Raw genomic sequence first — 26,598 nt, forward strand, 5'->3', positions numbered from 1 at the left:
ATATTACACGGAAGCCTGGGAGACGTTTACTTAACAAAAACACTTCGGAAAATGTTGCATTTATTGATACTTACCCTAACATCGATTGGGCTGGTTACCGGTGACACAAACTGCCCTGGCTTTTCAAATTATCTGAACAACGTTACGTTACTGAATGTAAGCTGTACATTTTCTTAACTGATTTTATGCACGAGAATTCCTATACTTATCACTATTAGGAACTCAACGGAGAATATTTGGTCGTATTCACCACCTCCGCGTATGTCCTAAATTGCGAACGCATTTCCTGGTCATTAGACGAAAATAACAATCCTACCGCTTACCTCAAAGATTCAACTGGATGTTGCAGGCAAATCACTAAATTTGATGAATCTAATCAGGATTACTATCAACATTACATTACTCCACTCTCCGTGTGTACCCGTCTTAAGTCCACGGAAAATGTGGCCAAGAAATTAGTCGCGAGTGTTGGAACCAGGACAGAGCTCTGCTTAGTCATTTATATATGTCACTCTTCTCGATATGGGCTGTTGATTGTATGCCGTCAGCCGCCTCAACCGTCACTTTTGTTCTCACTTCATCAAACTCTAAATAACTTGTTCAGTTTACTTGTACCGATACCAGTTTTGCGAACTGTGAATCAAAACAATTGTGTTTTCCCTCACGATTGTTATTTTTAAATAAAAGTATCGCTCTGGCTGCCGTGCAAAGTTAAAACGCCTTGAGGTTTTTTTTGTAGAACGTGTCGAAAAATGTTTTTTTTTGCAATTCCGGGCCATATTCATCACCTTTCCATGCAACAATTTAATGTCGTTTTGATGGTATTTATGCAACTCGAGATCATAATGTTCAAAAACTGCGAACTTTAGGTCCCTGTGTTGCATAAAACGTTGTATGCATCTCGGTGCGAAGTAGTTGATTAGGCTCACGATAAAGTACTTCGCCCTCGATTAGGGCTCGGAACAGTTTGTTCTGACCTGATCTGAAATCTGAAAATGACGAATCTGAACTTTTCAGATCAGATCAGATCAAGCTTGAATGTAATCTGATCTGATCTGGAAAATTCAGATTGGCATTTTCAGATTTCAGATCAGATCAGATTGATCTGATTCAATGCCTATGTTCGTTCTAGGGAAGACCTGACACGTTTAACGAAATGTGAAAGAGGTATTCCTATATCAAAAAAGCCGACTTGCACGCTTTTCTTTTTCTCAACCGTTTCAATTATTTGTCGATTTCACAATAGGCATGTTTTTTGTTGACGGTTTCTCCACTTGTCAGCAATTTTCCTATAGCTGTAGCTGAATATGGTGCTTTTATAGTTTTAAATATAAAACTTCAATAAACGACCGTGTTAAGCAATGAAAATGAAGGTGTCGCTTTTGTAGTTTTCAGTATAAACTAGTACTGCGTGACCTGCTAATAATTGCAAATCGTAGTTCGCTTTATGTATTATTGATTCATAGAGAAGACATTAAATTCGTTTTATGCAATTCAGTGATGATTGCAACTTACGCAGCTGTGTGCAATGTTATATGAACGTATTTTATCGCACTAGTGCGATAATGGATTTGCAAGGGACTTTATCGCACTAGTGCATTAAAAGCAACGTGTTTCTGACGTCGATATTTATTTGATTTTCTTAATTGCATAAAACGTTGTATCCAACACGAATCGTATGACGGTATATTATCGCACACGATGTCTTGTCAACCTCTTGTTACATAAATAACTATTAAACAATTGTGAATCCGAAAGTGTCAACAATATTTTCTATAACTCTTTCAGTAATGTTTGAAGTGAAAATGTAAAAAGAACCTACCGCTTCAACAGATTTCAGATCAGATTCAGATTGATCTGTTCAAGATTTTCAGATTCCAGATCAGAATCAGATCAGATTAAAATTTTCAGATCAGATTAAGATCTGAAAAATTTCAGTTCAATCTGAAAAAAAATCAGATTGATCTGATCTGTTCCGAGCCCTACCCTCGATGCCATAAATAATTATTAACCTGTTACAGAAGGCAAGCATATGACCAGTATTATTATCGGGTCTATTACTTCCATCGATCAAGATCAAAGTATTTTTAATTTGTTGACTTCAAATCTTGTACTTCCATTTTTTTAAACATGCATTTTATTCTATAAAGACCATATTACTCAGTAAAGAAAACACTGGGACTTTGTGTAAAAATGTATTTCTAATGCAAGAGTTTCTACAGAAGGGACGGATGATTACCATCTGCTATCTTCTAAAACGACTACAAAAATAAATGATCAGCTCCAGCTTACGTCGTCTTATATAGCAGAATTAATATTTAAACAAATGAATCAAAAGATTTAATTTTTATCTATCGAAAATAATTAGATTAAATCGAAAGAAACATTTCGTATCTCATGTTGGGACCACATATTTTACATAATTTTGTTTGAAATTTCCTCTCTAGGTATAATTACTCTTAGGTTGAAACTTGGAACTTAAAAGAAACAATTGTTAGTAAATATGCAGTTGGAATGATTTACCGTTTTTAAAACTTGTATCGGTAAAAGCAAATTGAGTAGTTCCATTACAATTTCTCCAATCATCAACAAAAGTGGTAGACCTTCGGGTTTCTCGCGACAAGAAACCAATAAACCATGTCGAGAAAGGTGACAAATATAAACGAATAAGCAGAGATTCGTGCCAGATGCAGTACTCCTGATCAATTTCTCGCTAACTCGTTCAGTTGACGGTAGATTGGAACATGTAGATGTAGATAGAGGACTGATATCATGCTCGATATAATCCGGATTAGAGCTGTCAAAATTGTCGATTCGTCTGCAACAACCGTCAGCATCTTTAAGATAAGCGGTACGGTTATTACCAGGTCCTACAGTCCAGGAAATTCGTTCACAATCGAGCACATAGCTGGATGTAGTATATACCACCAAATATTCTCCGTTGAGATGCTAATTAATTGATAACCGCAGATCGATTAAACTCCCGAAAATGGAAAATAAATGCAACACCTTACACTTGACAAAGTAGGGTCGTGTTTGTAGTTCGAAAAGCCAGGACAGTTAGTGTGACCGGCAACAAAGTTAATGGATATCAAGGTAATCGTCAATATTTGCCACATTTTCAATTTTTATAATTTTTAATTTAGTCAAAGCCTACACGTGCGACGTACGAAACCAACCGTTTAAATAATACTAAGTTTCAGAGCAATGATGCTTAAGTTTTATAAAGATAATGACGCAGACCAGTCAGCCGATAGCTATACGCCTGTAATTTTTTTTAAGACTCGTACAATGTTCAGTACTTAATACGTTTATAATCAATGGAGTCGATAATAATCGAAAAACCAAGTTACTATCATGCTAACTTGAGAAAATTTCAGCTAACATTTAAATGCAGACCAATACTTTAGGCCATTTTTGACCTCTGTTGTTTGGACAATTTTATATCGTTTACTAGTGAAGTGACGAAGGCTCTTCCCTCACGGATAAAAATCTGTTTGCCTCGCTCGTAAAGTAATAGTATATTTTAACATAGACTAATACACCCAAGGTATGAACATGCAGGACGAGGGACCCACTTCCTTGTATTGTTTTATTTTGAAAAATATTTTGAGGAAAAATAAGCCAGTGTGTGTTGGTGCACATGCAGCAGTTACTTTAACATCGCTAGTGATGGGAAAATATTTTACAGTACAATATTTTTGACTAAAATGCTGCGAGAAAAATTTAATAATTTTTCTCTTGATATTACTAATAGTGGATCTGTTTTAACGACATATATTCGCGACATAGCGAAGCGTTTTTCTCTTGATAAGGTAAAAGCAACGCACTGTCTAGCACCTAAGCTGACTTTGACGTCACTCAAATAGAGGACTGAACCGATCAAAGTTGGCTATCAAAAAATTTAAAAAAAAGTAGTCAACAGGTGTGTTTTTGGCCTTCTAATTGAGAGATGTCAAAGTCAGCTTCGGTGCTTGACAGTGCTTTGGTAAAAGTAAATGGTAGACGATAAAAAATGACTGTCGTAGTACCGTTCCAGATGCTGCTCCAGCAGTTGGGTCCTCATAAAGAAGGAAAAAATCTACATTTTGTCACCAACTTTTTTTCCAAGACTTCTGTAGGCTTGCAGCACAAAAGTACTGGGTTCATTTATATGTGGAACGATAGTGGGTGAGGCCAGCTACAACACCTCATACTCAGTTCCGTGGAACATCGAACTCTCCGAATATTCACTATATTTTTAGTCGTAATTCTCGTGGATCTACTAGCACCAAGCGGTGTGTATACTCTACCTGTAGGGCATTCGTCCAACATTACAGCAATTTAAAATAATTTTTTCTTGAGTTATTGTCGAAAAACTGTTTTCGGTACCCTCTGACATGTCTACACTTTTGAACGCTTTTCACTGAAAACCATTTTTTTAAGAAAAAGTGAACGATACGTGTTTCCTAGAATTGAAAGACGAATCCAACGAGCTATCACTCATTAAAATAGGAGACAGCTTGTTCCCAAACTTACAAAAATCACCTGAAGATTTGGCGATATCACTCTTAATTGATAAGTTCTATAGCTTAAATATGAATGTCGTTGAAGAATATGTCGATTTGAGTGGTCGAAAACGTAGCTCAACTCGATCGGTAACGACACACATTGCTATATAATTATGGAATATGCAAAATTCATGACGCTTGTAGAGCTACCTGTATAGTAACATGTGTAGAAAATGTACACCCATGTCGAAATTTACAAATCAAATTAGGACAAACAATGAAATATTTTCGGTTCCACTTAGAGACACTCTGTTACAAAAAACAAAAACAAAACAGATCCATCCATGTTTTATATTTTACTTGAAAGAAGAAATTTTAGAAAAAATATCTAAATTGATGCATTTTAAATAGCAGCACATAAGAATAGATTTGTGGTGCAGGTTTCCAGTCATTCTTTTCTCTTCTGCTGTTTTTGTTAACACTAAACATCGTTTGCGACTTAACATTTCACAGATGACAAGCATATCAACTATCGGATCTATTACTTCAAATGTACTATCAAGAAATTGATATTAACTCCTTTAGTTCATTTTTTTGAAAATGTTTTTTGATACAACAAGACCGCATCAATCAGATCTTATCGTTTATTCCTGAAGTAATTATCGATAACAAGTAATCGTGAGTTTTACGCGTACAAAATTGCAGGTGCTCTATATGTTTTAAGGTATTAACTTATACACAAAGAAACAATATCTTCAGTCGGTACACAAGAAACGCAGAGATTACTATCATTAGAGTAGAATATGTTAGTGCTTGGTGCCTAAAGTGCTATGGCCGGACTCAAATAAAAGAAAAAGAAACGTTTTCGTTGAGTTAATTTATTTCCACTTTATCAGTCACATCTTCATCAGCCACAAGGGCCACAAGTTACTCTAACCGAACCAATGAGCGCCCATACAATCTCTGGTCCATTCCGTTTGACACACCCAGCACCATTCAAATCCGCATCCAGAGCGCGTACAAACCATGTGCATGCAACCACCTGTGAAATTGAAATATAAAATCGCATAAATCTTTCAGTCGTCGGTGTTATCAGTTCATTAGGTTGAATATCATAGGGAAAACCAGAACCCAATCGGTTATTATTGTCATAGTTGCCGAAAGGAGATGATTACCCGTGAAATATTGAACTAAGTCACCACCAATATATACCTGCTCGTTCAGTTGGTGTTCGACATTGCGGACAAGGCTTCGAAATAACTTTGATGGTAACTTTTGACGCTTCGTCCCATCTGGCATCAGCAGCTCTCTATAAAATAACGAAATTGTTAGTATACAAATGCAGCTCATCGTTGTACGTCCTTACCTCCGGATCAACGGCATACAGGCAACTACCGGCACTAGCTGGTGTCGAACCTTCCGGCAAACATTCACCAAGGTGATACCCTTGAAGACAATTTTTGCAAAAAACGAACTGAAATTTGTACAAACAGACAGTCAGAGTATAATTAACATTGCTCGTGATAAGTAAACGCAAATACTGACACCACATCCCTGTTGACACACCACTTTCTGACAATCGTCGTCCACCAATAAACCCATGCCACAATCCGGTTGTGGACACAACACACCTCCCGATTGTAAAACGAATTCTTCGGTAGCGAAACGCTGATATCGATCATATTGTTCTTGAGTTAGCAATTTGAAGTGATGAATTTCCTCAATGAACGAATCACTACAACCAGCCGGACAAGTTAACGTGTAACCAACATCTGGATGGAATATGAATTGACGATCCATCAGCCGTGACAAGCAGTATTGTCGGAAGCAGTCCAGACAAGTGACGTGACCCGATGAGCATGGAAATACTAGGACTGTTTCCAAAACATCGGTGCACGCAAGGCAAGGCACATTTCTTATGTTAATTTTGATAAGGTTCAATGGAGCTGCAAAATCGAATTCCCCACCAGACGAATGTTTGGCACACTTGAAGTAGAATTCGGCAAATGGTAAGTCACCCTGATCCGTGTCCACACAGGCTATTTCGTGACTCTCACAACAACCACGGATACGACGTGGTTTTAATACATCGTCCCAACATTCAGGATCTTGATGAACAGTGAAGGCGCCGCCTTTGCATTTCGAGCAGCGAACTCTCAATTTACCCGGGCAAAGTTCGTTGCATTGTGAGCAATGGATGTAGAAGTGTGCTTTGGAACGTTCCTTCTCTGCGGTATGGTCGAATCAGTTAGAAATTGTTTAAATGGCATTGTGACTGGGTCGCTTACGTTCATCACTAATGTTTTCCCGATCATCATGTTCCAATTGCAGGTCCACTAAGGTCTGAGAGAATGGTTTTGAGGAGCTACTTTCGTCGGTTGACTCCTGTATGACATTGTGCTCAAGATCACGTTTATCTTGTTTCAATTTCCGAGGACGTGCTCTTACAGCATGCAAAATACTTTGTTCTCCCAGATCGCATTCCTATGCTCATCGAAATGATGTTTGTTTCAATTTGTCAGGCACTAAATGACTCAATGAACTGTCTTACCTCAATTATAATATTGTCGCCCAGTTCCTTTCCAGCGAAAATAATTTTTACTTCATCCGGAAGTAAACCTAATTGCGGTGCTACAAATTCTTTGACTTCTTTGATGTCCCATTTCGGATTCAGATCGACAGCCAAAGAACGTCCTGTATTTGTTTTGATGTAGATGCTCAATTTATTAGTGATCGTTTTCTGGCCGAAACGAAGCAATTGTAAGATATTGTGCATGATATTCCTGAAGAAATTAAGCAGGAAACTCATATTAGGGACACGGGCACCTTGTGTAACTTTTCGCTGATAAAATATTTTGTGAAGATTGGCATTATCGTTGTCGTAACGCCAATATTTCTTACTGTTACGAGAGTATTTTTAAAACTATTCAAAATGTCATAACACAGCTGCGCATTTTGATGAACAGAGTGAATTTGACAGTACAGCCAGCTGTGAAAACTACCGCAAATTAACTATGTCAGTTTTGTCAGTTACCCTCATTCCGGCAACAGTCTGATTTTCGATTCGTGAAAACTTTGAAATGTCTGGCCACAAAGTAACGATAACCGAAACTTCCGGCGATTTATTCGCAGCTCCAAAGGAATATTCTATCGGTCATTGTGTGTCAGCAGATTTACGAATGGGAAAAGGAATTGCTGTTAAATTTCGGTAAGATGATCTAACCAAACCAGTCGGCCCACCGGTTACAAAATACAACTTTGACCATTCAGCGATACCTTTGGTCAAATTCAAAAATTAAAGAATCAAAATGCACAAACTGGCGGCCTGGCAGTGCTTAAAGATGATAAGAGATTCATTTATTATATGGTTACGAAAGCGACGTTCTACCAGAAACCCACCTACCAAAGCATGTATTCGTCGTTAACAGCGGTTAAAGATCATATGGTAAGCTTGGCTCATTATATTGGCCTTTCGTAACCGCCCAACTGATTTGTCAATTCCGCAATTTTAGAAATTGAACAACGTCACAAAACTTGCTATACCGAAAATTGGTTGCGGCTTGGATGGTCTGAACTGGGATAAAGTTAAGGATCAATTGTATGAAGTGTTTTCAGAGGAAGCATTCGATATTGTTGTTTACAATTTTGTGGCGAAAAAATAAAATGGTTTTTGTAATCTAGTACGCATTGTTCAATGTTCATTCCATTCATCCTCTCATTCCATTCATTCATTATGTCAAAGAGTGACAGACGAGATTCACACACGTGCGCCATCGACCGTACATACCAAAACAAATTCTCTTTTTGTTTATTGATTTCTTGCAATTAAGTTTTAATTTCTTTCGAATCTGTTGTCCGACCAAAAACGATCTCAAAGATGAAGTTGATCACCTACAATTTCTTGACATCGAAGTGCATTCGAGGTGTTAAAGTGGGCTATCCGCTCAAATTGAATGTAAGTCATAATTTTGGCCAACGAAACTTCATGTCTCAGGCTGTGTTGATAACTGAATACATTTGTTAGATAACCCACAAGGAAACGGTAACAGCAGACTTCAATCCCGATTTTATTACAAGAATCATACCACGACTGGATTGGCCAACAGTTTGCGCTGGAGCTGAACAGGTATGTGAAATTAAACGTGCAGCGTCCAGCTAACGTAGTTGGTAATGGTATGAACAGAACGATAGAATGTTCCTTCTTTACCGCAGGCTCTGCACACTTTCATAATATTTTGAAAATGAAAGAATGAACGCGAGTTATATTACATGCTCGGCCTCGAAGTAAATTCACAAAAATACAATTGTTCGTCTTCCTGATCCCTCTTCTTAATCTTGCAGGAATCTCCTTTTATTGATATTCGCTAATGATAAATGGCTCTGAATACTAACTCCGTCAGTCGTCAGTGTATGTTGACCTCTAAGAAGAGTTTATGAAAATTTGTTCGTTTCATTCATGAGGATACTCTTGAATTTGATAGGAACTACTGTCCTCAATCAGGACTATTATTGTCGATACTCATAGTACAATCCAGTCTCTATTTAACCATAATCACGCAAAAGATTCTAAAACAACTGGTCACCTCTGAGTTGATCATGAAGGCGGTGGCACCTTAGTTCCAAACGACGACATGACCTCTTACCACAAAAAAAAATCAGGAGTTAGTATGACGTGCAGTCTATAGTAAATGCTAATCTTGCCGCAGAATTCTGTTAATATTTCACATCACAGGTACAAATGCCCACCCCATTTGTTTCCCACTTTATTCCTCAGTCCCTACTTATTTTTTCACAAATGGCATTCAATGGCGTAGTTCACTGAGAAATGGAAATCGACGACACGAGAAACGGCGACTTTCTGAAGAAACGGAAGTCGACGATTCTTCATGAGCTCACCTTCTCACCTTTCCTTCAGGAAGTCGTCATTTCTTCTCGCCTTTTTAACATTTCATACAAGGAATATTCTACAAAATATTTTAAAAAAAACGGTGATTTCCTGAAGAAAAGGTGAGTTCTTGAAGAATCGGTGACTCAGAAAGTCGTCGTTTCTCGTGTCGTCGATTTTTCAGTGCAATGGGTGCAATGGCATAGTTTGAAAGCAAAATCAATACAAAGCACAATTTCGATGATCTACCGAACTTTCATACCACATCACTTCTGATTCTGTTGTGTATATGGCATTAGCTCCTCACTATATTTACCTTGGTAAGCGGACGGAAATTTCAAAACTATCACGATGCCTCAGAGTGTATTTTGGGAGCACTCTTTATAATGCGAAAGTGGTTCTGTTTAGTCTCTTTACAAAAGCTTAATGAAATTGTGGATTTACGTTTCTGAGCAGGTTGTAAAATGAAAATTGTAATGCCGATCAAAACCGTGTTTCAGTCTAGAATGTTCGTCTCTTACTCAAAGAGACGAGGCACTATCTACTCGAGTCGTCACTTTCTCATCATAAATATGAATCTTGGAATATTACTTTTACGACCACTGTACAAATCTATTCGAGCTAAGCGCCGCAGACAGGGCCTGCACATTTACTTTGATAATGTTTTAAACTTAGAGTAATTAGATGAAGCACGTTTGCACCATATTTTATGTATAATAATAGGTATTTATTGCGAACGATTTGTCAACAAGAATTTCAAAATTACGCGTTTTGGAAAATACAAAACTGACAACAATCAAAATTTTCAACGCCTACATGTGTTAGTGAAAAGCTCTACGTAAAATTGTACGAAATGTGAATCTTACACAAACTGATGTCGGGACCACATTTTATCGTACGAAATTCCTCTCTAGGTATAATTACTCTAAGACTGTAACAATCCTCATACTTGAAGCGAAAAAATGTTCATCAACTCTTTCTCCAACTACATACACTGACGGAACAACGTATCATTACCGATTGTCAATAAAAGAAGATTCCTGCAATCTGTTAAGAATGTTTTGAGATGCAAAGCAGCAGATATATCGTTCGCATTCATTTTTAAAACATTATCAAAGTAAATGTGCAGGCCCTGTCTGCGGCGCTTAGCTCGAATAGATTTGTACAGTGGTCGTAAAAGTAATATTCCAAGATTCATATTTATGATGAGAAAGTGACGACTCGAGTAGATAGTGCCTCGTCTCTTTGAGTAAGAGACGAACATTCTAGACTGAAACACGGTTTTGATCGGCATTACAATTTTCATTTTACAACCTGCTCAGAAACGTAAATCCACAATTTCATTAAGCTTTTGTAAAGAGACTAAACAGAACCACTTTCGCATTATAAAGAGTGCTCCCAAAATACACTCTGAGGCATCGTGATAGTTTTGAAATTTCCGTCCGCTTACCAAGGTAAATATAGTGAGGAGGTAATGCCATATACACAACAGAATCAGAAGTGATGTGGTATGAAAGTTCGGTAGATCATCGAAATTGTGCTTTGTATTGATTTTGCTTTCAAACTATGCCATTGCACTGAAAAATCGACGACACGAGAAACGACGACTTTCTGAGTCACCGATTCTTCAAGAACTCACCTTTCTTCAGGTATAATTACTCTAAGGTTACAGTAATAACCTGGCTAAATTAGGAGTGCTGGCGAAATGCTTTCAAAACTACTAACCACAATTTCTTTTTCAGGTGGGCTGCACCGGAGACCTACCAACAACTTTGTCCGATAATTATGCTGCCGACAACGAATTCCTTCAGAAATTGCACCATGTGCTGATGGAAATTGATGTTATCGAGGGTAACCTTGAGTGTCCGGAAACGGGACGGGTATTTCCCATTACGGAAGGCATTCCAAATATGTTGTTGAATGAAGACGAAGTTTGAAATAAATTAATTTAAGAATTGCATTCGAAGTGTTCTATAATGTTCGGTAAAGTGCGATTACAGCCTAAGACCGAAGACACAATATACTCCTTACCGCCACTTTACAGATATACCCAGAAATGTAAATCCACAATTTCATTAGGCTTTTGAAGACAGACGAAACAGATTTATTTTCGTAAGAGGGATGAAAATACAATCTGAGAATCATCGTTACATTTTTGAAGTTTCTGTTCGCTCGCAGTGTCAATTTACGTTTTATATTCTAACCGAGAGATGTCGTTTAACATTTCTTTGACATTTCACATAGCAACCATCAAAACAACGTCCAGAAAGTTTTTATACAAATAATCCTAACTAATTTTCTGTACAACATTAATCGGAGAGAATGTCATCGATCGTAACTAAATTTGGTGAGTACGTCGACTCCCAAAACGAACGGTCTGACATAGATCAAGTTGATCTATCTCAACTAGCAGCACATTTCAACAGTACAACTCCACTCCAGCTGAGAATGAACAGCAATACAAGTGCAAGGTATACAAAATTAATTCGTCCCAACGCACTTCAAGCATGAGTGGTACTCGAAATAGGGTACTGAAACTTGTTAGTGTGTCACAAAACTGTAAAACACTGTAAACAAAACCATTTCATACATTTGGCAGCTGTCGACTAAGATCACTTTTGCTTGAAGTGCGTTGTTCGTCCCCATGAATGAATATGAATTTCGACTATAATTTATTCTCTGACAAACAAAAGCGAACTGGCTACAGTAATATTGATCAATTTGAATAAATACGCGCCCAACAATGCCTTTCCGTTGGTCGGCCTCAAGGCGGTCAACAAAATCATCCGAAAGGATGTCAATATCGAGGACGTGTTCGTTCAACAAATTTTATTAATTCATCTGACAAAGATGAACTTAGATGTAATGAAAATAGCTAGAACGATGGCCAAACTAGATCGACTAACACTTGACTTTCATATGGATGAGCGGTTGGAAGAATGGGAAGCTATTTCGAAGATTACGATAAAGAACAAGCACGTAAGTTCAATGCTGATTTCTAAATGTAAAATACTCGATTATCGCATTCGAATACAATCTCGTTATGTTCTTAAGTTAACTTATGAATGAAATTCATGAATACAGATTCGTTACTTGATTGACAAAATGATCACAGACACTTTCGGAAACCGTCTCGCTGAGCAGGTGTTTATAACGAAAGATTACAACGTCGTTGTTGCTTTTGTTTCCACCGAAGTAATGGACTTGAGAGGTTTCTCCGGCTTTAATACGATCTACATCAACAAGAACCATTTCGATGGGAAAGTCAATAGCCCGCAGTGGTCTAGCGATCTTATTCTTATTGATGTTGTGACAGTCACTGTTCACGAATTAGCGCATGTACGCTGCCGTCAGGTATGTGTTCGAAAAAGAATTTCCTATTAGCAACACTGTCATAGAAATAAACTAAACTCAGGTGTTCGACGATTTGAATGCAAGCAGTCCAATATTAACAACTGGACTTCCTGTCAACGACCCTGAATTCGGGCGGATTGTGGAACGTAAAGTATTTGGAGCGGCAGTAGATTGGGACGATTCAACTAGTGTTGGTCGCGTTCCTGTGTCACATGTAACAAACTTGCTAGATGCCATCCGTCAAAATACAACATTACCTTCACCACCACCAGGCGCCACTTTATATGAACGGTTGAATCCGGTAAAATTCTACGGAAGTGCTGGTGCTGACATTTCACAGGGAGGAATGAGCCAGTAGATTATCGAAATTGTACTCTATGTAGATTTTGCTCGCAAACTATCCGCTCAAATTGAATGTAAGTCAGAATTTAGGTCAACGAAACTTCATGCCCAGGCTTTGTTGATAACTGAGTGCATTTGTTGGATTACCCAAAAATAAAAGGTAACAGCAGCCTTCAAACCCGATTTTATTACAAGAATCATACCACGACTGGATTGGCCAACAGTTTGCGCGGGAGCTGAATAGGTATGTGAAATGAAAATTGTAACGTTACGTCTAGCGGTCTAGAATCGAGGCATTATCTCCTTGAGTCATAGTCTTCTCATCATAAATATGAATCTTGGAATATTACATTTACGACCTCTGTGCTATTCTATTTAGAATCGAGCTAAGCACCGCAGACAGGACCTGCACACTTTGATAATATTTGAAAATGAATGCGGAGTTATTATATCTCAAGTTCAATTTCATTGTTGTGCTTGTGGACATGTAAATGTGGACTGTAATTCCACAGATTTTTCAGCCAGTTTTCTGTCATTAATGGCGAGACTGTATAGTACAAACACAAATTTATTTTTCAGGTCTTCTGCAGCGGAGACCTACCAACAACTTTGTCCGATAATTATGCTGCCGACAATGAATTCCTTCAGAAATTGCACCATGTGCTGATGGAAATCGATGTTATCGAGGGTAACCTTGAGTGTCCGGAAACGGGAAGAGTATTTCCCATTACGGAAGGCATTCCAAATATGTTGTTGAATGAAGACGAAGTTTGAAATAAATTAATTTAAGAATTGCATTCGAAGTGTTCGTTAATGGCGATTGGAGAAGCTTTTGCAATGCAATCGATCTGGACCATAGAAGGGATTTTAAATTGTTGAATTTTAATGGACTACAATTGATGTCATCAACTTGTCTCAATATCAAAAAAAACGGAAGTTTGAGAGCCCAATATCGTTTACAAAGACTGATATTTTGTCTCGTGAATGCTATGTTAGATCTATCAGTGACTACTTGTTTACAAAACAAGTTCTACAATTCGTTAGAAATATTTTTTATCAATTTTGAATGTCTTTTTGCTTCAAGTTTTCATATTTCAAAAAGAATGTAAAGGTATTCGTGAATTTTAAGGCAGATTGGGCATGACAAATACTTGCTACGTAAAGTTTGACTATTTTAACCTAAATAGCCTCAATACAAACAACACATGCTCTACGGATAATAGCGGCAGAGTGGTTCCGGGTGGTTCCCGTGATCCAATCGAAAAGTGATGTATGGAAGGTGCCACTTATTTTTGATAATGAACAGGTCGTCCATACATCATTTTGTCCAAAAACTTCGAATTTAGCCGATATAATTTTGGGTCATTTTGACTCTGCCGCTATTATCCGTAGAGTGTGTGTTGTTTGTATTGACTATTGAGGCTATTTATTTTAAACCTTAAACATTGGGTGAAGTCTTTGCAACAGAAACGTTTACGAATAAGTCTTATGGGTTCGTTATGGTAATCCGTCACTATTCTAGTAATAAAGTTTCAACGATACTTTTATCATTCAAAGTCAATGTACGGGTCGCCTGCCGCTTACAAACGTTTTGTTTCTCTAACAAATTTTAAAATAAAAATTCTTGACGCCTTATCAATTATTTCGTAACTTAAAGCCGATCCACCGGTCAGTCAAATTTCACATTAGACAACACTTAATCGCAACATAAAAATATTATTTTTAGTCACAACGTACATCTCAGACACTCAACTCAAACTAAGTATTTGTTCGTTTTGTTGTTAACAAGACGCGTAATATACTTCTTTATTCGATAGTTGTGCGATTTTTTGAAGTGAAATGAGTAAATTAAGTAGAGACAAGGTGTCAGCGAACTCTCTTCAAGAAAATATCAAAATCCTTATTCAAGTGTGGACATTACTGTACCGGAAAACATTTTTATATAATATGAGATATCTAGTGTCTCCAGATCTTTTTTGTGTAAATTTGTTTTCTTGTATTTCTACACCATTCAAGAAAAAGAAACCAAGAAGCTGTTTACGGTAAATTTTCCAATTTCTTATGAGTTAACATGAGACAATGCAGAAGTTTACCATAATTAGCTTAAAATGTATGCGAAAAGTACATTGAATTAACTGTAATATGCCGAGGAAACGCGCTTCCAATCGGCATGTTTGCGGCTGATACTGAATGATTACACCATTCTCCTTCTATCGCTCTGCAACAGTCGCCTTACAATCCCAACATTTCACAAAAAAGACCTACAACTAACTTTTCGTTCAGCTTAAGTAGAGTAGAACGATCAACACCAAATAAATTAAAGTTATGCAACAGACACTGTCTCGTCGTATCTCCTATCTTATAGAGAGTTTTCATACGAAAACGAAACTAAATAAACAGAGAGAAAATGTGCGCCGAGAAAATTCAGTCAATTTTCCTTTAGATCTCTTATATATACGATATGTACGGTTGCACTATATACGTCACACAACTAGGCCAAAATATTAAGAGTGAAATTTTTGACCTTTACTGAATCGTTCAAGTGACGATAAGAAAACAAGAGAGTATCACCGTCCGCTACCTAAGCCAACATTTAGTCATATCGAATATAGAAGTGTGTGTTGGGCGTGTTTGTTATCAATTTAACTTTATTTAAGAGGGCAGACTAGGTGTGAAGTAGGCTATATATTGAAAAATTGGTTTTAAAATTAATGTAGACCATTTAATGAAAATCTGTTCCAGCAATTAGATGAGCAATATGTTTATCTATCTCTAAAAAATGAAAAACGATTTACAATAAGCAACAGTTGGAAGAAAACCGATTTCCAAAATATGAACGTCGCTTAAAGTTAGGCTATGCAATATTTTTTTGGAAATCGGTTTTCTTCCAACTGTTGCTTATTGTAAATCGTTTTTCATTTTTTAGAGATAGATAAACATATTGCTCATCTAATTGCTGGAACAGATTTTCATTAAATGGTCTACATTAATTTTAAAACCAATTTTTCAATATATAGCCTACTTCACACCTAGTCTGCCCTCTTAAAGAAAATATCACACAAACACATTAATAATTAGCGAGACAGTATAATCACTCGACGAGTATGGCTAATATAACAACTTATTTACGAGTGAACAGTTGTGTCGGTAAACAATTGTCGAGAACAACTTTATCCGGTAAGTGGTTTTTTTGTTTTGTTCATTTCATGTTTGATAAAACGTCGTGTAAATAGAATTCACCTATCTTATCAGTACTTCGGTTGTCATATAACTAATTTCTCAGATCTTGAAAGTGGCATTCAGTGAAACTGTGCAGGTATTTAGATCTTGCACTTATTTACGTATAATATAATTGGGCTGACTTCAAGAAGTTTCATAGTTCGGCCTGTTGTGCTTACGTATACAAATATTGGAAAGAGTTGCACTCGTTTTTTCAATGTGGCTAATATAAGTAATTTGGGAGAATATTTTTATGACAGTCAGAGATACACCGGTGGCCGGTGTATCATTCATAAAAGTGCTTCTGCGTAGATGAAAGCACAACTGGCACGGATTTTCAAAATGAGAAAGAAAGTTTTCCTGTCTGGACAACAGACAAAAAGGATGTCGTTGGTTCTATATTTTGGTTTCATACCGAAATATCGACTTTATGTTATGTAAGGCCTGTACACGTACCTATATATAGATTTAATGAGTAAAGTATCAATACACGTCGTACACACTTTTGAAATATAACCAAGTGAGAAACTATTAACATTCGACCTTTCGATTAGCCCCAGCCAAAGTAATGATCACCGAAAGACAATACACCTCTTTTCTGTCGTATGATCCATTCTATAATCTGGTTGATAGCACGACAGAGTAAATCTTGCCTGTATTTACTCTGTTGTGTTGACAGTGATGATTCTACACATTTTTGTAATCTTTACTCATAGAACGATATCAATTTTCTAGCTCTGAGGAAACTATCCACGAGTTTAACTATGGCAACAAATTCAGGGCAAAGTGAGTAACACTTCGTTCTAAATCGCACAGCCATAGTCTAATTTCAAATCATTTTAAGGCATTCCAAAGCTCGTCTCTATCGATGAATCGCGTCGTTTCATGGTCGATTGTTTCACTGCATCGAAATCGTCACCATCTCATGCCCAACAAATGGCCGATCTGCTGGTTGAAGCTGACTATCGCGGTCACTACAGTCACGGCATGAATCGCTTGGAAATGTACATAAATGAATTGAATGACGGTGTTGCAGACGGTTTTGTAACTCCAACAATTCTGAACGAAACTCTGGCCACTGCATGGGTTGACGGAGAGAATGGACTCGGCGCTGTGGTTGGAAATTTTTGCATGGATTTGGCAATAGAGAAAGCTAAAAATGTTGGCGTTGGTTGGGTGTGTGCAAAGAGATCGAATCACTATGGAATAGCTGGATGGTATACCATACGTGCAATGAATCAAGGCTTTATGGGAATTTCAATGACCAATACGTCTCCCATAATGACACCTACACGCAGCAAAGAGTCGGCTCTTGGAACCAACCCAATTAGTTTCGCCGCCCCAGCCAACAATGGAGATAGTTTTGTATTGGACATGGCAACAACAGCCGTTGCAGTTGGTAAAATTGAAATAAAAAAGAGGAAGAACGAACCATGTCCCATTGGCTGGGCACAAGACCAGGAAGGTAATCCCACGACAGATCCACACGTTGCTTTCGATGCTGGTTGTTTGATGCCTCTAGGAGGCGCCGAAAATACGTCTGGCTATAAAGGTTATGGTTTGGCTGGTATGGTGGAAACTATGTGTGGTATATCTGCAGGATCAAACTTTTCAACTAAAATTCGAAAGTGGGCACACTCAGGCAATACTACCGAAGCTAATCTTGGTCAGGTTTTCATTGCCATCAATCCCAACTGCTTTGCACCTGGTTTTACCGATCGAATGACTGAAATGAATGACATTTGTAGGAATATGTCCAGGGTACGTTTTGTGGTTTTGTTCAAATTGATTTTCTTATTATCTATCTGCTATGTCTAGATTGACTCAGAGGTCCCGGTTTTGGTTGCTGGCGATCCAGAACGGATTCATATGAAAAAGGTTGACAAAGATGGTGGCGTAGTTTACAGTGAAAATCAATTGCGAACATGTGAAAGTTTGGCCGAAAGGTTGAGCATTCAACCACTTCGATTTGTTTGAAGACTTGAGGGGATGTTCAAAGATGCCTAGGGATTGCAAAAATTAAATGTTTTATTGTTGACGCGATCAGTTTTCATTTCTGAGTTTACAGATCCTATTTCGCCAATTGCGTACTTTTCTCGCCAAACTAAAGTCGTCAGACACATTATCTGAGGATTATTTTTTATTTTGAATTGGGATGCATTTCGAGAGTAGTATGTGCAATTTGTATAACTGATAAGATTACATCTAATCTAATTATCACGTTCCACCTTCAAACAAATATTAAAATGTCGAGCCGATACTTATCATGTTGTCTTAGACTAGACAGTGGTATTGATATTGAAAGAGTAAAGTTTACATGCGGTCAGTTGTGAGGAAAAATCGCTCGGGTAAGTAAGAAGAGGTCTTAAGATCCTGACACTTTATTAGTCAGTTCAGAGTGGATCACGGTTTTTCTTCCTTGTCAGTGTTCTTTAGTCTCGTCTTATGGAATATTCAGTTGATAGACAATTATTCCAGAAATGAAGTCAACCAGTAAGTTTACCATTAACTCAATTTCCAGATTCGCATACAATATCCCTATTTTTGATAAAATAATTTTTTAAGAAAATCAGCTGCTCGTATCAGTAGAAGAATCTCGCCGGTTTATGATTGATTGCTTCAGTGCTGCGAAAATACCACGATCCCATGCAGAACAAATGGCTGATCTGCTGGTCGCAGCAGACTATCGTGGTCATTACAGTCACGGCATGAATCGCCTGGAAATGTACATTAACGAATTGGACGATGGCACAGCAAACGGTTCGGCTACTCCGACAATTCTGAAACAAACGCCTGCCACTGCATGGGTTGATGGAGAAAATGGACTCGGTGCTGTAGTGGGAAATTTTTGCATGGATTTGGCTATAAAAAAAGCTAAGAATATTGGTGTTGGTTGGGTGTGTGCGAAACGATCAAATCATTACGGAATAGCTGGCTGGTATTCTTTGCGTGCGATGAATAAAGGCCTTATGGGAATTTCAATGACCAATACATCTCCATTAATGACACCCACACGGAGCAAACAGGCTGCCCTCGGAACAAATCCAATTAGTTTTGCTGCACCAGCCAATAATGGGGACAGTTTCGTGTTGGATATGGCAACCACTGCAGTAGCTGGAGGAAAAATTGAAATAAAAATGAGGAAGAACGAACCGTGTCCGATTGGATGGGCACAAGATGTGGAAGGTAATCCCACGACAGATCCTCATGTCGCCTTCGATGCGGGCTGCTTGATGCCGCTAGGAGGTGCTGAGAATACTTCTGGTTATAAAGGCTACGGACTGGGTGTTATGGTGGACATTATGTGTGGCATATCATCCGGTTCAAACTACTCAACGAAAGTTCGGAAGTGGGCACATTCAGGCAATACTACCGAAGCGAATCTAGGTCATGTTTTCATTGCCATCGATCCTGATTGCTTTGCACCAGGTTTCACTGATCGAATGACTGAAATGATTGACATTTGTAGGAGTATGCCTAGGGTACTATATTGGATTAGTTCAAATGATTGTTTGATGATTCAAATGTATTTTGTATCTAGATTGATCCGGAATTGCCGGTTTTGATTGCCGGTGATCCAGAACGCATTCATATGGAAAATGTTGATAAAGAAGGCGGCTTACGTTACACGGAAAATCAATTGCAAACATGCGAAAAATTGGTCAAAAGGTTAAGTGTAAAACCATTGAGCTTTGTTTAAAAGGATTTCTGCTTCCAATCAAGATACCAAATTTAATACAAATTTTTAAGATTTTTTTTTACACCTTCAATTGAGGGAGACTTAGGAAGTAAAAAAGGAGGACTTGATATCTGGGTGAGAAATAAGACAACATCAATCATTGACTTACCGCACGACGGAGTAAAGGTATTTTACTATGCCGTGCTTGCCGACACTTTGTCGCATCTCTCCTCTTCACTTCCTTCACCGAAACATAAAATCTTAGTTACTCTACTAAACTGATAAGATCATTCGGTAACGTAACGTTTTCTGCTTCTAAAATTAATAATAAGCAAAACAGTTTAATTTAATCGTTCGACTAATATCGCTAGTATAAGACTTAACACCTTATTTGCGATTAAACAGTAGTGTCGGTAAACAATTGTAGAGAACAACCACATAATACAGCAGGTCGTTTTTGTCTTGTTCAATTAAAACAGCGCATTTAATAGGCGGTTTAAGTTGATTTCTTCTGTCCAGTAAGTACTTCGGTTTTCAAAAAACAAATTTCTGAAAAATGTAGATCTTGCGCTTATTTAAAAACTTATGCGAAGTGTTGTGTTGTATGCGTTTAATATTTTGGGAGAATATTTCTACGTCAGACCACCGGGTGGACCCGAAAGCACAATTGGCTAGGATTTTAAAATTTAGAAAGGTAGTTTTTTTGGATCTAATACGTAAAGAATCAATACAGCATCGTACACGTTCTTGAAATATTAATAAGTAAGTAACTGTATCCAACGTTTCGATTTTCGAATCGTCACTCTTCAGATAATTATATTTTATAATTCTAAGTCCCAAGCAAACATTTCACTCCACAGCATTTTTAAGAACCTGCAAAATGTTAGAACATTTAAGATGATTCGAGTAGGGATAGTAGTACAACTTTGGTTGATTGCAAAGAGTCTCTGGAAGATCTATCACACAAACGCGGAAATCTAAAGCAATAGAAACTGTCGACAACATTAAATCTAGATTGATTGCCCGTTAAAGTAAACATCACAAGGCAATATATATACTGAAAACTGATAAAGATCTAGCTAATCTACAATTACTATGAAATTAAATGTCAGATGAGAACGTTTGAGCTTACTAGTAATGTGAAAAGGTTCTTTCACTCTTCACTTTTTCAATATTAAATTGTTATTAGTACATATCAGAAAATATCAATAAAATGGATGCTGTTACAAGCACTTGAGAGAAGCGAATTTGTGTTATCAAAAGGCAAACGTAGAGAAATATTATCTCAAGTATCTGTATAGTCTTCGCACCGTAACAGAGAAACAATTTTGTCTCCTCTTATCTGCTGAAATGTTTGTGTTTTAAAATTGAATTTGAGAAATGAGAAATTATATTCGACCATTATTCTTTGTGGGACGACCACTGGAATTTTTCCCTTTACAAATATTTTAATTCTCTCTACCGTTATATTCATCACATTGGTACCAATTGCATGAATATATTGGTAAATTGAATTATTTTTAACGCTCAACCAAAAACTAATGACGTTCGATTATTACCATCCTTTGAGAAATGGATTGTTGAACTCTGTCAAGTTTTTTCATCTCACATTAAAAAATGTATGGGAATCTCATTTCATAAGCTTGTTGTATACAACTTGACTTGACCAGAGAATCGATAAACGCCGGTTCATCGAAATAAATTGGTCATTGGTTTGAATGCATGGAAAGGTAAATGTATTTTTATCAAAAAAAAAATATTGAAAAAGCACCACGTACACCGTTGTATGGGAAGGTGTACGAGGTGTTTTTATCAAAACATTATTGAAAAAACACCTCGCACTGCTTACTCTTCTTTACACTTGTGATCTCAAATGAAGACGATGCCTTGCCTTATTTTATCTTATTTGTAAAAAACCAGTTGTATTATAGTTATTTATACAACCGAGTGATAAATGCTTTTTTATGCACTAGGCCTGCGGCCTCGAGTGACAAAACACATCGTGTGCCTAAAAAAGCATTTATCATCGAGTTGTGTACAACGTTTTCCTCAATAAAGGCACTGGAAAGTCCCACTTTTCGTCACTTATTGCGAAAAGTGTAATAAATGAATGAATGATTTGCTAAAGATGCACATTTGAAAGTATTTGAGACAGTCTCAACAATTTTTCAAACGCGGGTATTATCGGTTACTTTGAAAATATTCAAAAAGCCATTCACCTTGTTATACTGGGAACACACCAGCAATTTTTATTATCGACCTCAACAATTGAAATAAAATTACTACAAATTCGGCACAACACAAAAAACCAAACAAAATATTGAACTCACAAAAAAGCGAAAAGGAAAACAATCCGCAATATAATAAGGGAAGGACATGATCACTTTTTTCGTTTTTTTTGTTGTAAATCAAAAAATTGTTGTCAAAAAATTAAAAACAAAGAATTGGTATTCTAACACGTTTTAACTCAACTTGTAAGATTATTTTTGGATGAGAAATTTAACCGAAAATCACCATACCACTCGCCTCGCTCGTTTAATAAACACACATCGCATTAACTTTCTTTCCCAACGCCATACAATTCCAAATCCAATTTATGACTAAATTTCTCTCTTTCGGAACGCCCCACTAATCAATTTACCCTGACAATTAGCTTCATGTCCATTGGCAGCCCATAGGAATGTAGGGTTTTTCCAGTTATCGTCACTGATGAACTGATAAACACACTGCACCTTGCCTCCCCTCTGTAGAGATGGCAATTCTGCAACCTTCCATGTGTTGTTGAGTCGCACACAGCTACCAATAACGACAAAGGCATCTCCACTTGCTTGGGTTGCATACGTGATCGAGGCGAATCTCCAACAGGCTTTGGCTACTTTAGACGATCCGAAGGGAGGCATTGAGACTTTCTGACTACAAATGCGCTGCTCTAGCGTTGAGCCACCGTAAGAAGACGCTAGAGTGGCGGCAAGCGTCTTGACACCATCATCTTCGGAAGCACATGCACCTCGTCGACCTGTCCAAAACCAACTTGTATTTGGGTTCGAACCAACAGCGGCAATTATGGCAGCTGCGTTGCTTGGTAGTTCTGATTCTGGCACTGTCTGTGTCGTGAGCTCTACGGCACGCGCTGCTGCCGGTCCAACCAAGGCAAAGATTATAGAAAAGAGGCAGATGAGTTGACGACACATTCGTTCCATAGTAAGCTGGTAAATAATGGGAGAGATAGTAAAATTCTTGAGATCACTTTTTTTTTAAATAAAATTTTATAAATAATTAACGAAAAAGAAGGTAATGAGCCATATGATCCCATATCTATATGAATGACCTCAAATAGAAAGATTTTTAAAATATGAGCCATATATAGGTAGTGTTAAAGGTAAACAATGCTATTGTTTATGTAAATTTGAAGATTAGCTTGTAACTTACAACAATTCTTTTTTAATATAAAATTCAATTGCTTCTCCGCTGATTAATATATGGGCTGTCTATTGCCAAAGCACCTAGCAGGGCAATAGAAAAAAATAGAGTAGTATTTTAATCTAAGGATACGAATATTTCCATACGTTTTTTCTCTTAATGTTAGTTCAAACTTACCATTAGGGCTGCTAATGGTAATATTGGTATCAAAATACTACTCTCTGACGTGGAGAAACCTCTATTACCCTGCTGGATGCTTTGGTATTGCGAATGCTTTCATTATTAATATCGTTCAGACTTCTTATGTTTTTACACAAGACTAATAGTATTTCCCCACATTATAATAAAGGAATGATAAAATAAATCAATAAAAACTGTCATTTCTTATCAAAACGCAAAACATCTGTTGCGCGTGTGAGTCTATTAATGACTCCGGATGTGTTCATACATCTCGTCAGTTCCATTTATCTTTTCAAGAAAATAAACCATAAACGTCAGCACCCGATTGAAAATAATAATCAGTAAAAAATACGATTCTATCTTACGGCGAAAATTTCGTATCCAGCAGAAATAGTCTATTTTCTTTTTGGTATTTTTATGAAAATTCATACCAAAGCACCTAGCAGGGTAATAGAGGTTTTTACACGTCAAGTAGAGTAGTATTTTGATACCAATAATACCATTAGCAGCCTTAATGGTAATTTTGCAATGACATAAAGCAACGCACTTCAAGCAAAAGTGGTACTCTAAATAGGGTACTGAAACTTGACAGTGCTTCATACAAAATAGTACTCTATTTGGCAGCTGTCATTCATAGCACTTTTGCTTGAAGTGCGTTGCATTAAGAAAAAAAGGTATGGAAATATTCGCATGCTTCCATTAAAGTACTACTTTTTTTCTATTACCCTGCTAGGTGCTTTGTTCATACCCAAAATTATCCATAGGATGTTATAGGATATTTTCGAGATCAAACATAATGATTTTGCTCCTCCAACACGACTTCAACACTCAAATTATAATTCCAGAGATCTACGATCCCAGTAATAATACTGTAATAACGTTTCCGTCCGACTACCACAAATTCCATAAAGATGTCTAAAACCGTAGCACTAGAACAGATTTTGTTAACGGTCATTTGGCCCTTCATTTTTGAAAAATGCTACTGCGTTCTTACTATTATATGAGAAATTTGGACTACTGCGTCGAGAAGGTTCCTCTTGAAAATTCTGTTCTATTCTAGTGCTTTGTTCAGTGCTATGCTATAACATGAGACCATCCCCAAAATCAAAAATGTTGTAATGTTGTATCTCCTTAACCTTTCACCGACGGCAAGCAAATCACCAAAGTGAACATTGAATCTTTTTAACCTCATTCGTACCTCATTCGTACTATCATATCGATTACTCACTTTGAAACTATGTTGGGCGTCGTGATGTTCAGTCGTCGCTTATTTGAAATAATCGTAGAAGAAATTTGATTTCTTTAAAACCAGCACTGGTTTGTGTTCGTGGAATTCTATTTCACCTGTCAACTGACATCAACAGATACTTTGTTTAACAAAATCTATTATATTCGCCCGATGCATTTTTATAATCTTTCTTTCACTCTTCGAATTGTAATTTTCCAGTTTTGACGAAACTATCCACGACTTCAACTATGGTAACAAATTCAGGACAAAGTAAGTAACCTTTCGTTCTACATATGGCACAGGCACAGTCTAATTTCAAAACAATCCAAGGTATTCCAAAGCTCGTCTCTGTCGATGAATCGCGTCGTTTCATGATCGACTGTCTCATTGCTTCGAAATCGTCACCGTCTCATGCTCAACAAATGGCTGATATGCTGGTTGAGGCTGATTATCGCGGTCACTACAGTCATGGCATGAATCGCGTGGAAATGTATGTAACTGAACTAAAAGAAGGTGTAGCAGACGGTCTTGCGACTCCGAAAATTCTGAAAGAAACTCCGGCCACTGCATGGGTTGACGGAGAGAATGGACTCGGTGCTGTGGTTGGAAATTTTTGCATGGATTTGGCAATAGAGAAAGCTAAAAATGTTGGTGTTGGTTGGGTATGTGCAAAGAGATCGAATCACTATGGAATAGCTGGATGGTATACCATACGTGCAATGAATCAAGGCTTTATGGGAATTTCAATGACCAATACGTCTCCCATTATGACACCTACACGCAGCAAGGAGTCGGCTCTTGGAACCAATCCAATTAGCTTCGCCGCCCCAGCAAACAATGGTGATAGTTTTGTATTGGACATGGCAACAACAGCCGTTGCAGTTGGTAAAATTGAAATAAAAAAGAGGAAGAACGAACCGTGTCCCATTGGCTGGGCACAAGACCAGGAAGGTAATCCCACGACAGATCCACATGTTGCTTTCGATGCTGGTTGTTTGATGCCTCTAGGAGGCGCCGAAAATACGTCTGGCTATAAGGGTTACGGTTTGGCTGGTATGGTGGAAACTATGTGTGGTATATCTGCAGGATCAAACTTTTCAACGAAAATTCGGAAGTGGCCACTTTCAGGAAATATTTCTGAAGCAAATCTTGGTCAGGTTTTCATTGCCATCGATCCCAACTGCTTTGCACCGGGGTTCACTGATCGAATGACTGAAATGAACGATATTTGTAGGAATATGTCCAGGGTACGTTTAGTGGCTTATTTGAAATGATTTTCTAATTATCTATCTGTTATGACGCCTAGATTGACTCAGAGGTTCCGGTTTTGGTTGCTGGCGATCCAGAACGCATTCATATGGAAAAGGTCGATAAGGAAGGTGGCTTAGTATACACGGAAAATCAACTGCAAACATGTGATAGTTTAGCCGAAAGGCTGAGTATTCAACCACTTCGATTCGTTTGAATAGAACCAGTACCCCTGGCACAATTTCTAAGTTTACAGATTCTATTTTAAAGTGAATATGAGCTTTTCTCGCCAAATTAAAGGTGTCACACTCATTCTGAAATCAGATTATTTTTTGCTGCGATATGGAGCGTTATAAATGCAATGTGTATGACTGATAAGACAAAAAGAACACGTAAAAAAAGAGAGAAGAAAGCGGTCGGGTAAGTAGGAGCATCAGGTATCTTCTAAGTCTATCCAATATGTAGCTCAGTTTTTGTCCCTGATCGATGTCCTTTCGTCCCGTGCTATTTAGTGGATTTATTGGATTCCTTCGTTGATATGTAGAATTTATTT

General features: G+C 37.5%; 10 protein-coding genes across 18 annotated transcripts; 7 read left to right on the top strand and 3 right to left on the bottom strand.

Moving 5' to 3' along the window:
* On the top strand, positions 1–734 carry LOC119080795. The gene is made up of 2 exons (XM_037189366.1): positions 1–156; positions 219–734. The coding sequence occupies exons 1-2, from the start codon at positions 52–54 to the stop codon at positions 678–680; spliced, it is 567 nt and encodes a 188-aa protein (XP_037045261.1). The 5' UTR covers positions 1–51; the 3' UTR covers positions 681–734.
* A 1,744-nt stretch (positions 735–2,478) lies between these two features.
* On the bottom strand, positions 2,479–3,194 carry LOC119080794. The gene is made up of 2 exons (XM_037189365.1): positions 3,015–3,194; positions 2,479–2,949 (listed from the first exon to the last, which is right to left on the bottom strand). The coding sequence occupies exons 1-2, from the start codon at positions 3,117–3,119 to the stop codon at positions 2,479–2,481; spliced, it is 576 nt and encodes a 191-aa protein (XP_037045260.1). The 5' UTR covers positions 3,120–3,194.
* A 2,130-nt stretch (positions 3,195–5,324) lies between these two features.
* On the bottom strand, positions 5,325–7,423 carry LOC119080717 (E3 ubiquitin-protein ligase parkin). Its single transcript, XM_037189199.1, has 6 exons — positions 7,042–7,423; positions 6,779–6,974; positions 6,036–6,718; positions 5,857–5,964; positions 5,703–5,799; positions 5,325–5,532 (listed from the first exon to the last, which is right to left on the bottom strand). Exons 1-6 carry the CDS (start codon positions 7,297–7,299, stop codon positions 5,423–5,425), a joined length of 1,452 nt encoding a protein of 483 aa, XP_037045094.1. The 5' UTR covers positions 7,300–7,423; the 3' UTR covers positions 5,325–5,422.
* A 53-nt stretch (positions 7,424–7,476) lies between these two features.
* On the top strand, positions 7,477–8,170 carry LOC119080805 (ADP-ribose glycohydrolase OARD1). Its single transcript, XM_037189376.1, has 3 exons — positions 7,477–7,698; positions 7,761–7,935; positions 8,003–8,170. Exons 1-3 carry the CDS (start codon positions 7,571–7,573, stop codon positions 8,150–8,152), a joined length of 453 nt encoding a protein of 150 aa, XP_037045271.1. The 5' UTR covers positions 7,477–7,570; the 3' UTR covers positions 8,153–8,170.
* A 58-nt stretch (positions 8,171–8,228) lies between these two features.
* LOC119080809 (multifunctional methyltransferase subunit TRM112-like protein) lies at positions 8,229–11,335 on the top strand. Its single transcript, XM_037189380.1, has 3 exons — positions 8,229–8,445; positions 8,515–8,616; positions 11,118–11,335. The coding sequence occupies exons 1-3, from the start codon at positions 8,368–8,370 to the stop codon at positions 11,310–11,312; spliced, it is 375 nt and encodes a 124-aa protein (XP_037045275.1). The 5' UTR covers positions 8,229–8,367; the 3' UTR covers positions 11,313–11,335.
* Positions 11,336–11,585: 250 nt separating this feature from the next.
* Positions 11,586–13,868, top strand: LOC119080752. Of its 5 annotated transcripts, none has more exons than XM_037189308.1 (6): positions 11,590–11,722; positions 11,789–11,846; positions 12,066–12,354; positions 12,460–12,729; positions 12,791–13,315; positions 13,651–13,868. In XM_037189308.1, exons 1-5 carry the CDS (start codon positions 11,698–11,700, stop codon positions 13,085–13,087), a joined length of 939 nt encoding a protein of 312 aa, XP_037045203.1. In that variant the 5' UTR covers positions 11,590–11,697; the 3' UTR covers positions 13,088–13,315; positions 13,651–13,868. The 5 variants fall into 5 exon arrangements, with proteins under 5 accessions (XP_037045201.1, XP_037045202.1, XP_037045203.1 ...); XM_037189309.1 differs by having other exon boundaries at positions 12,069–12,354; XM_037189310.1 differs by having other exon boundaries at positions 11,594–11,722; positions 11,802–11,846.
* Positions 13,869–14,800: 932 nt separating this feature from the next.
* On the top strand, positions 14,801–18,328 carry LOC119080734 (uncharacterized oxidoreductase YjmC-like). 3 transcript variants are annotated; one of them, XM_037189275.1, is made up of 5 exons: positions 14,801–14,907; positions 16,120–16,248; positions 17,026–17,076; positions 17,135–18,051; positions 18,109–18,328. In XM_037189275.1, exons 2-5 carry the CDS (start codon positions 16,176–16,178, stop codon positions 18,265–18,267), a joined length of 1,200 nt encoding a protein of 399 aa, XP_037045170.1. In that variant the 5' UTR covers positions 14,801–14,907; positions 16,120–16,175; the 3' UTR covers positions 18,268–18,328. The 3 variants fall into 3 exon arrangements, with proteins under 3 accessions (XP_037045170.1, XP_037045169.1, XP_037045171.1); XM_037189274.1 differs by lacking the exon at positions 14,801–14,907 and adding an exon at positions 15,523–15,723 and having other exon boundaries at positions 16,114–16,248; XM_037189276.1 differs by lacking the exons at positions 14,801–14,907; positions 16,120–16,248 and adding an exon at positions 16,327–16,441.
* A 242-nt stretch (positions 18,329–18,570) lies between these two features.
* On the top strand, positions 18,571–20,231 carry LOC119080745 (uncharacterized oxidoreductase YjmC-like). 2 transcript variants are annotated; one of them, XM_037189294.1, is made up of 4 exons: positions 18,571–18,638; positions 18,717–18,783; positions 18,856–19,772; positions 19,832–20,231. In XM_037189294.1, exons 2-4 carry the CDS (start codon positions 18,771–18,773, stop codon positions 19,988–19,990), a joined length of 1,089 nt encoding a protein of 362 aa, XP_037045189.1. In that variant the 5' UTR covers positions 18,571–18,638; positions 18,717–18,770; the 3' UTR covers positions 19,991–20,231. The 2 variants fall into 2 exon arrangements, with proteins under 2 accessions (XP_037045189.1, XP_037045190.1); XM_037189295.1 differs by having other exon boundaries at positions 18,623–18,638; positions 18,727–18,783.
* Positions 20,232–20,381: 150 nt separating this feature from the next.
* LOC119080742 (uncharacterized oxidoreductase YjmC-like) lies at positions 20,382–26,368 on the top strand. Of its 2 annotated transcripts, none has more exons than XM_037189289.1 (4): positions 20,382–20,487; positions 25,017–25,067; positions 25,128–26,044; positions 26,104–26,368. In XM_037189289.1, exons 2-4 carry the CDS (start codon positions 25,046–25,048, stop codon positions 26,260–26,262), a joined length of 1,098 nt encoding a protein of 365 aa, XP_037045184.1. In that variant the 5' UTR covers positions 20,382–20,487; positions 25,017–25,045; the 3' UTR covers positions 26,263–26,368. The 2 variants fall into 2 exon arrangements, with proteins under 2 accessions (XP_037045184.1, XP_037045185.1); XM_037189290.1 differs by lacking the exon at positions 20,382–20,487 and adding an exon at positions 20,714–20,731.
* On the bottom strand, positions 22,193–24,815 carry LOC119080789. Its single transcript, XM_037189359.1, has 3 exons — positions 24,798–24,815; positions 22,621–23,175; positions 22,193–22,552 (listed from the first exon to the last, which is right to left on the bottom strand). The coding sequence occupies exons 2-3, from the start codon at positions 23,167–23,169 to the stop codon at positions 22,505–22,507; spliced, it is 597 nt and encodes a 198-aa protein (XP_037045254.1). The 5' UTR covers positions 23,170–23,175; positions 24,798–24,815; the 3' UTR covers positions 22,193–22,504.
* Positions 26,369–26,598: the final 230 nt, after the last annotated feature.

Source organism: Bradysia coprophila, unplaced genomic scaffold, assembly GCF_014529535.1.
Source record: "Bradysia coprophila strain Holo2 unplaced genomic scaffold, BU_Bcop_v1 contig_350, whole genome shotgun sequence".
Classification (NCBI taxonomy): domain Eukaryota; kingdom Metazoa; phylum Arthropoda; class Insecta; order Diptera; family Sciaridae; genus Bradysia; species Bradysia coprophila.

Bases quoted from the DNA above. Each gene is read 5' to 3' on its own strand.
- LOC119080742 (XM_037189289.1), top strand. From the start codon at position 25,046: ATGGTAACAAATTCAGGACAAA. The intron at 25,068-25,127 runs GTAAGTAACCTT...AAACAATCCAAG, and splicing joins GGTAACAAATTCAGGACAAA to GTATTCCAAAGCTCGTCTCT. The intron at 26,045-26,103 runs GTACGTTTAGTG...TATGACGCCTAG, and splicing joins TTTGTAGGAATATGTCCAGG to ATTGACTCAGAGGTTCCGGT.
- LOC119080805 (XM_037189376.1), top strand. From the start codon at position 7,571: ATGTCTGGCCACAAAGTAACGATAACCGAAACTTCCGGCGATTTATTC. The intron at 7,699-7,760 runs GTAAGATGATCT...TTGACCATTCAG, and splicing joins GGAATTGCTGTTAAATTTCG to CGATACCTTTGGTCAAATTC. The intron at 7,936-8,002 runs GTAAGCTTGGCT...CCGCAATTTTAG, and splicing joins CAGCGGTTAAAGATCATATG to AAATTGAACAACGTCACAAA.
- LOC119080809 (XM_037189380.1), top strand. From the start codon at position 8,368: ATGAAGTTGATCACCTACAATTTCTTGACATCGAAGTGCATTCGAGGT. The intron at 8,446-8,514 runs GTAAGTCATAAT...TACATTTGTTAG, and splicing joins GCTATCCGCTCAAATTGAAT to ATAACCCACAAGGAAACGGT. The intron at 8,617-11,117 runs GTATGTGAAATT...TTTCTTTTTCAG, and splicing joins TTTGCGCTGGAGCTGAACAG to GTGGGCTGCACCGGAGACCT.
- LOC119080789 (XM_037189359.1), bottom strand. From the start codon at position 23,169: ATGGAACGAATGTGTCGTCAACTCATCTGCCTCTTTTCTATAATCTTT. The intron at 22,553-22,620 runs AATTGTCAGGGT...AATTGGATTTGG, and splicing joins CTGCCAATGGACATGAAGCT to AATTGTATGGCGTTGGGAAA.
- LOC119080794 (XM_037189365.1), bottom strand. From the start codon at position 3,119: ATGTGGCAAATATTGACGATTACCTTGATATCCATTAACTTTGTTGCC. The intron at 2,950-3,014 runs GTAAGGTGTTGC...TCAATTAATTAG, and splicing joins ACGACCCTACTTTGTCAAGT to CATCTCAACGGAGAATATTT.
- LOC119080752 (XM_037189306.1), top strand. From the start codon at position 11,698: ATGTCATCGATCGTAACTAAATTTGGTGAGTACGTCGACTCCCAAAAC. The intron at 12,355-12,459 runs GTAAGTTCAATG...TCATGAATACAG, and splicing joins TTACGATAAAGAACAAGCAC to ATTCGTTACTTGATTGACAA. The intron at 12,730-12,790 runs GTATGTGTTCGA...AACTAAACTCAG, and splicing joins CGCATGTACGCTGCCGTCAG to GTGTTCGACGATTTGAATGC.
- LOC119080745 (XM_037189294.1), top strand. The intron at 19,773-19,831 runs GTACTATATTGG...TTTTGTATCTAG, and splicing joins TTTGTAGGAGTATGCCTAGG to ATTGATCCGGAATTGCCGGT.
- LOC119080795 (XM_037189366.1), top strand. From the start codon at position 52: ATGTTGCATTTATTGATACTTACCCTAACATCGATTGGGCTGGTTACC. The intron at 157-218 runs GTAAGCTGTACA...TATCACTATTAG, and splicing joins ACAACGTTACGTTACTGAAT to GAACTCAACGGAGAATATTT.
- LOC119080717 (XM_037189199.1), bottom strand. From the start codon at position 7,299: ATGAGTTTCCTGCTTAATTTCTTCAGGAATATCATGCACAATATCTTA. The intron at 5,800-5,856 runs GTAAGGACGTAC...GTTATTTTATAG, and splicing joins TGTATGCCGTTGATCCGGAG to AGAGCTGCTGATGCCAGATG. The intron at 5,533-5,702 runs GTATATATTGGT...TCAATTTCACAG, and splicing joins AACACCAACTGAACGAGCAG to GTGGTTGCATGCACATGGTT.
- LOC119080734 (XM_037189275.1), top strand. From the start codon at position 16,176: ATGGCTAATATAACAACTTATTTACGAGTGAACAGTTGTGTCGGTAAA. The intron at 17,077-17,134 runs GTGAGTAACACT...AATCATTTTAAG, and splicing joins GGCAACAAATTCAGGGCAAA to GCATTCCAAAGCTCGTCTCT. The intron at 18,052-18,108 runs GTACGTTTTGTG...TGCTATGTCTAG, and splicing joins TTTGTAGGAATATGTCCAGG to ATTGACTCAGAGGTCCCGGT.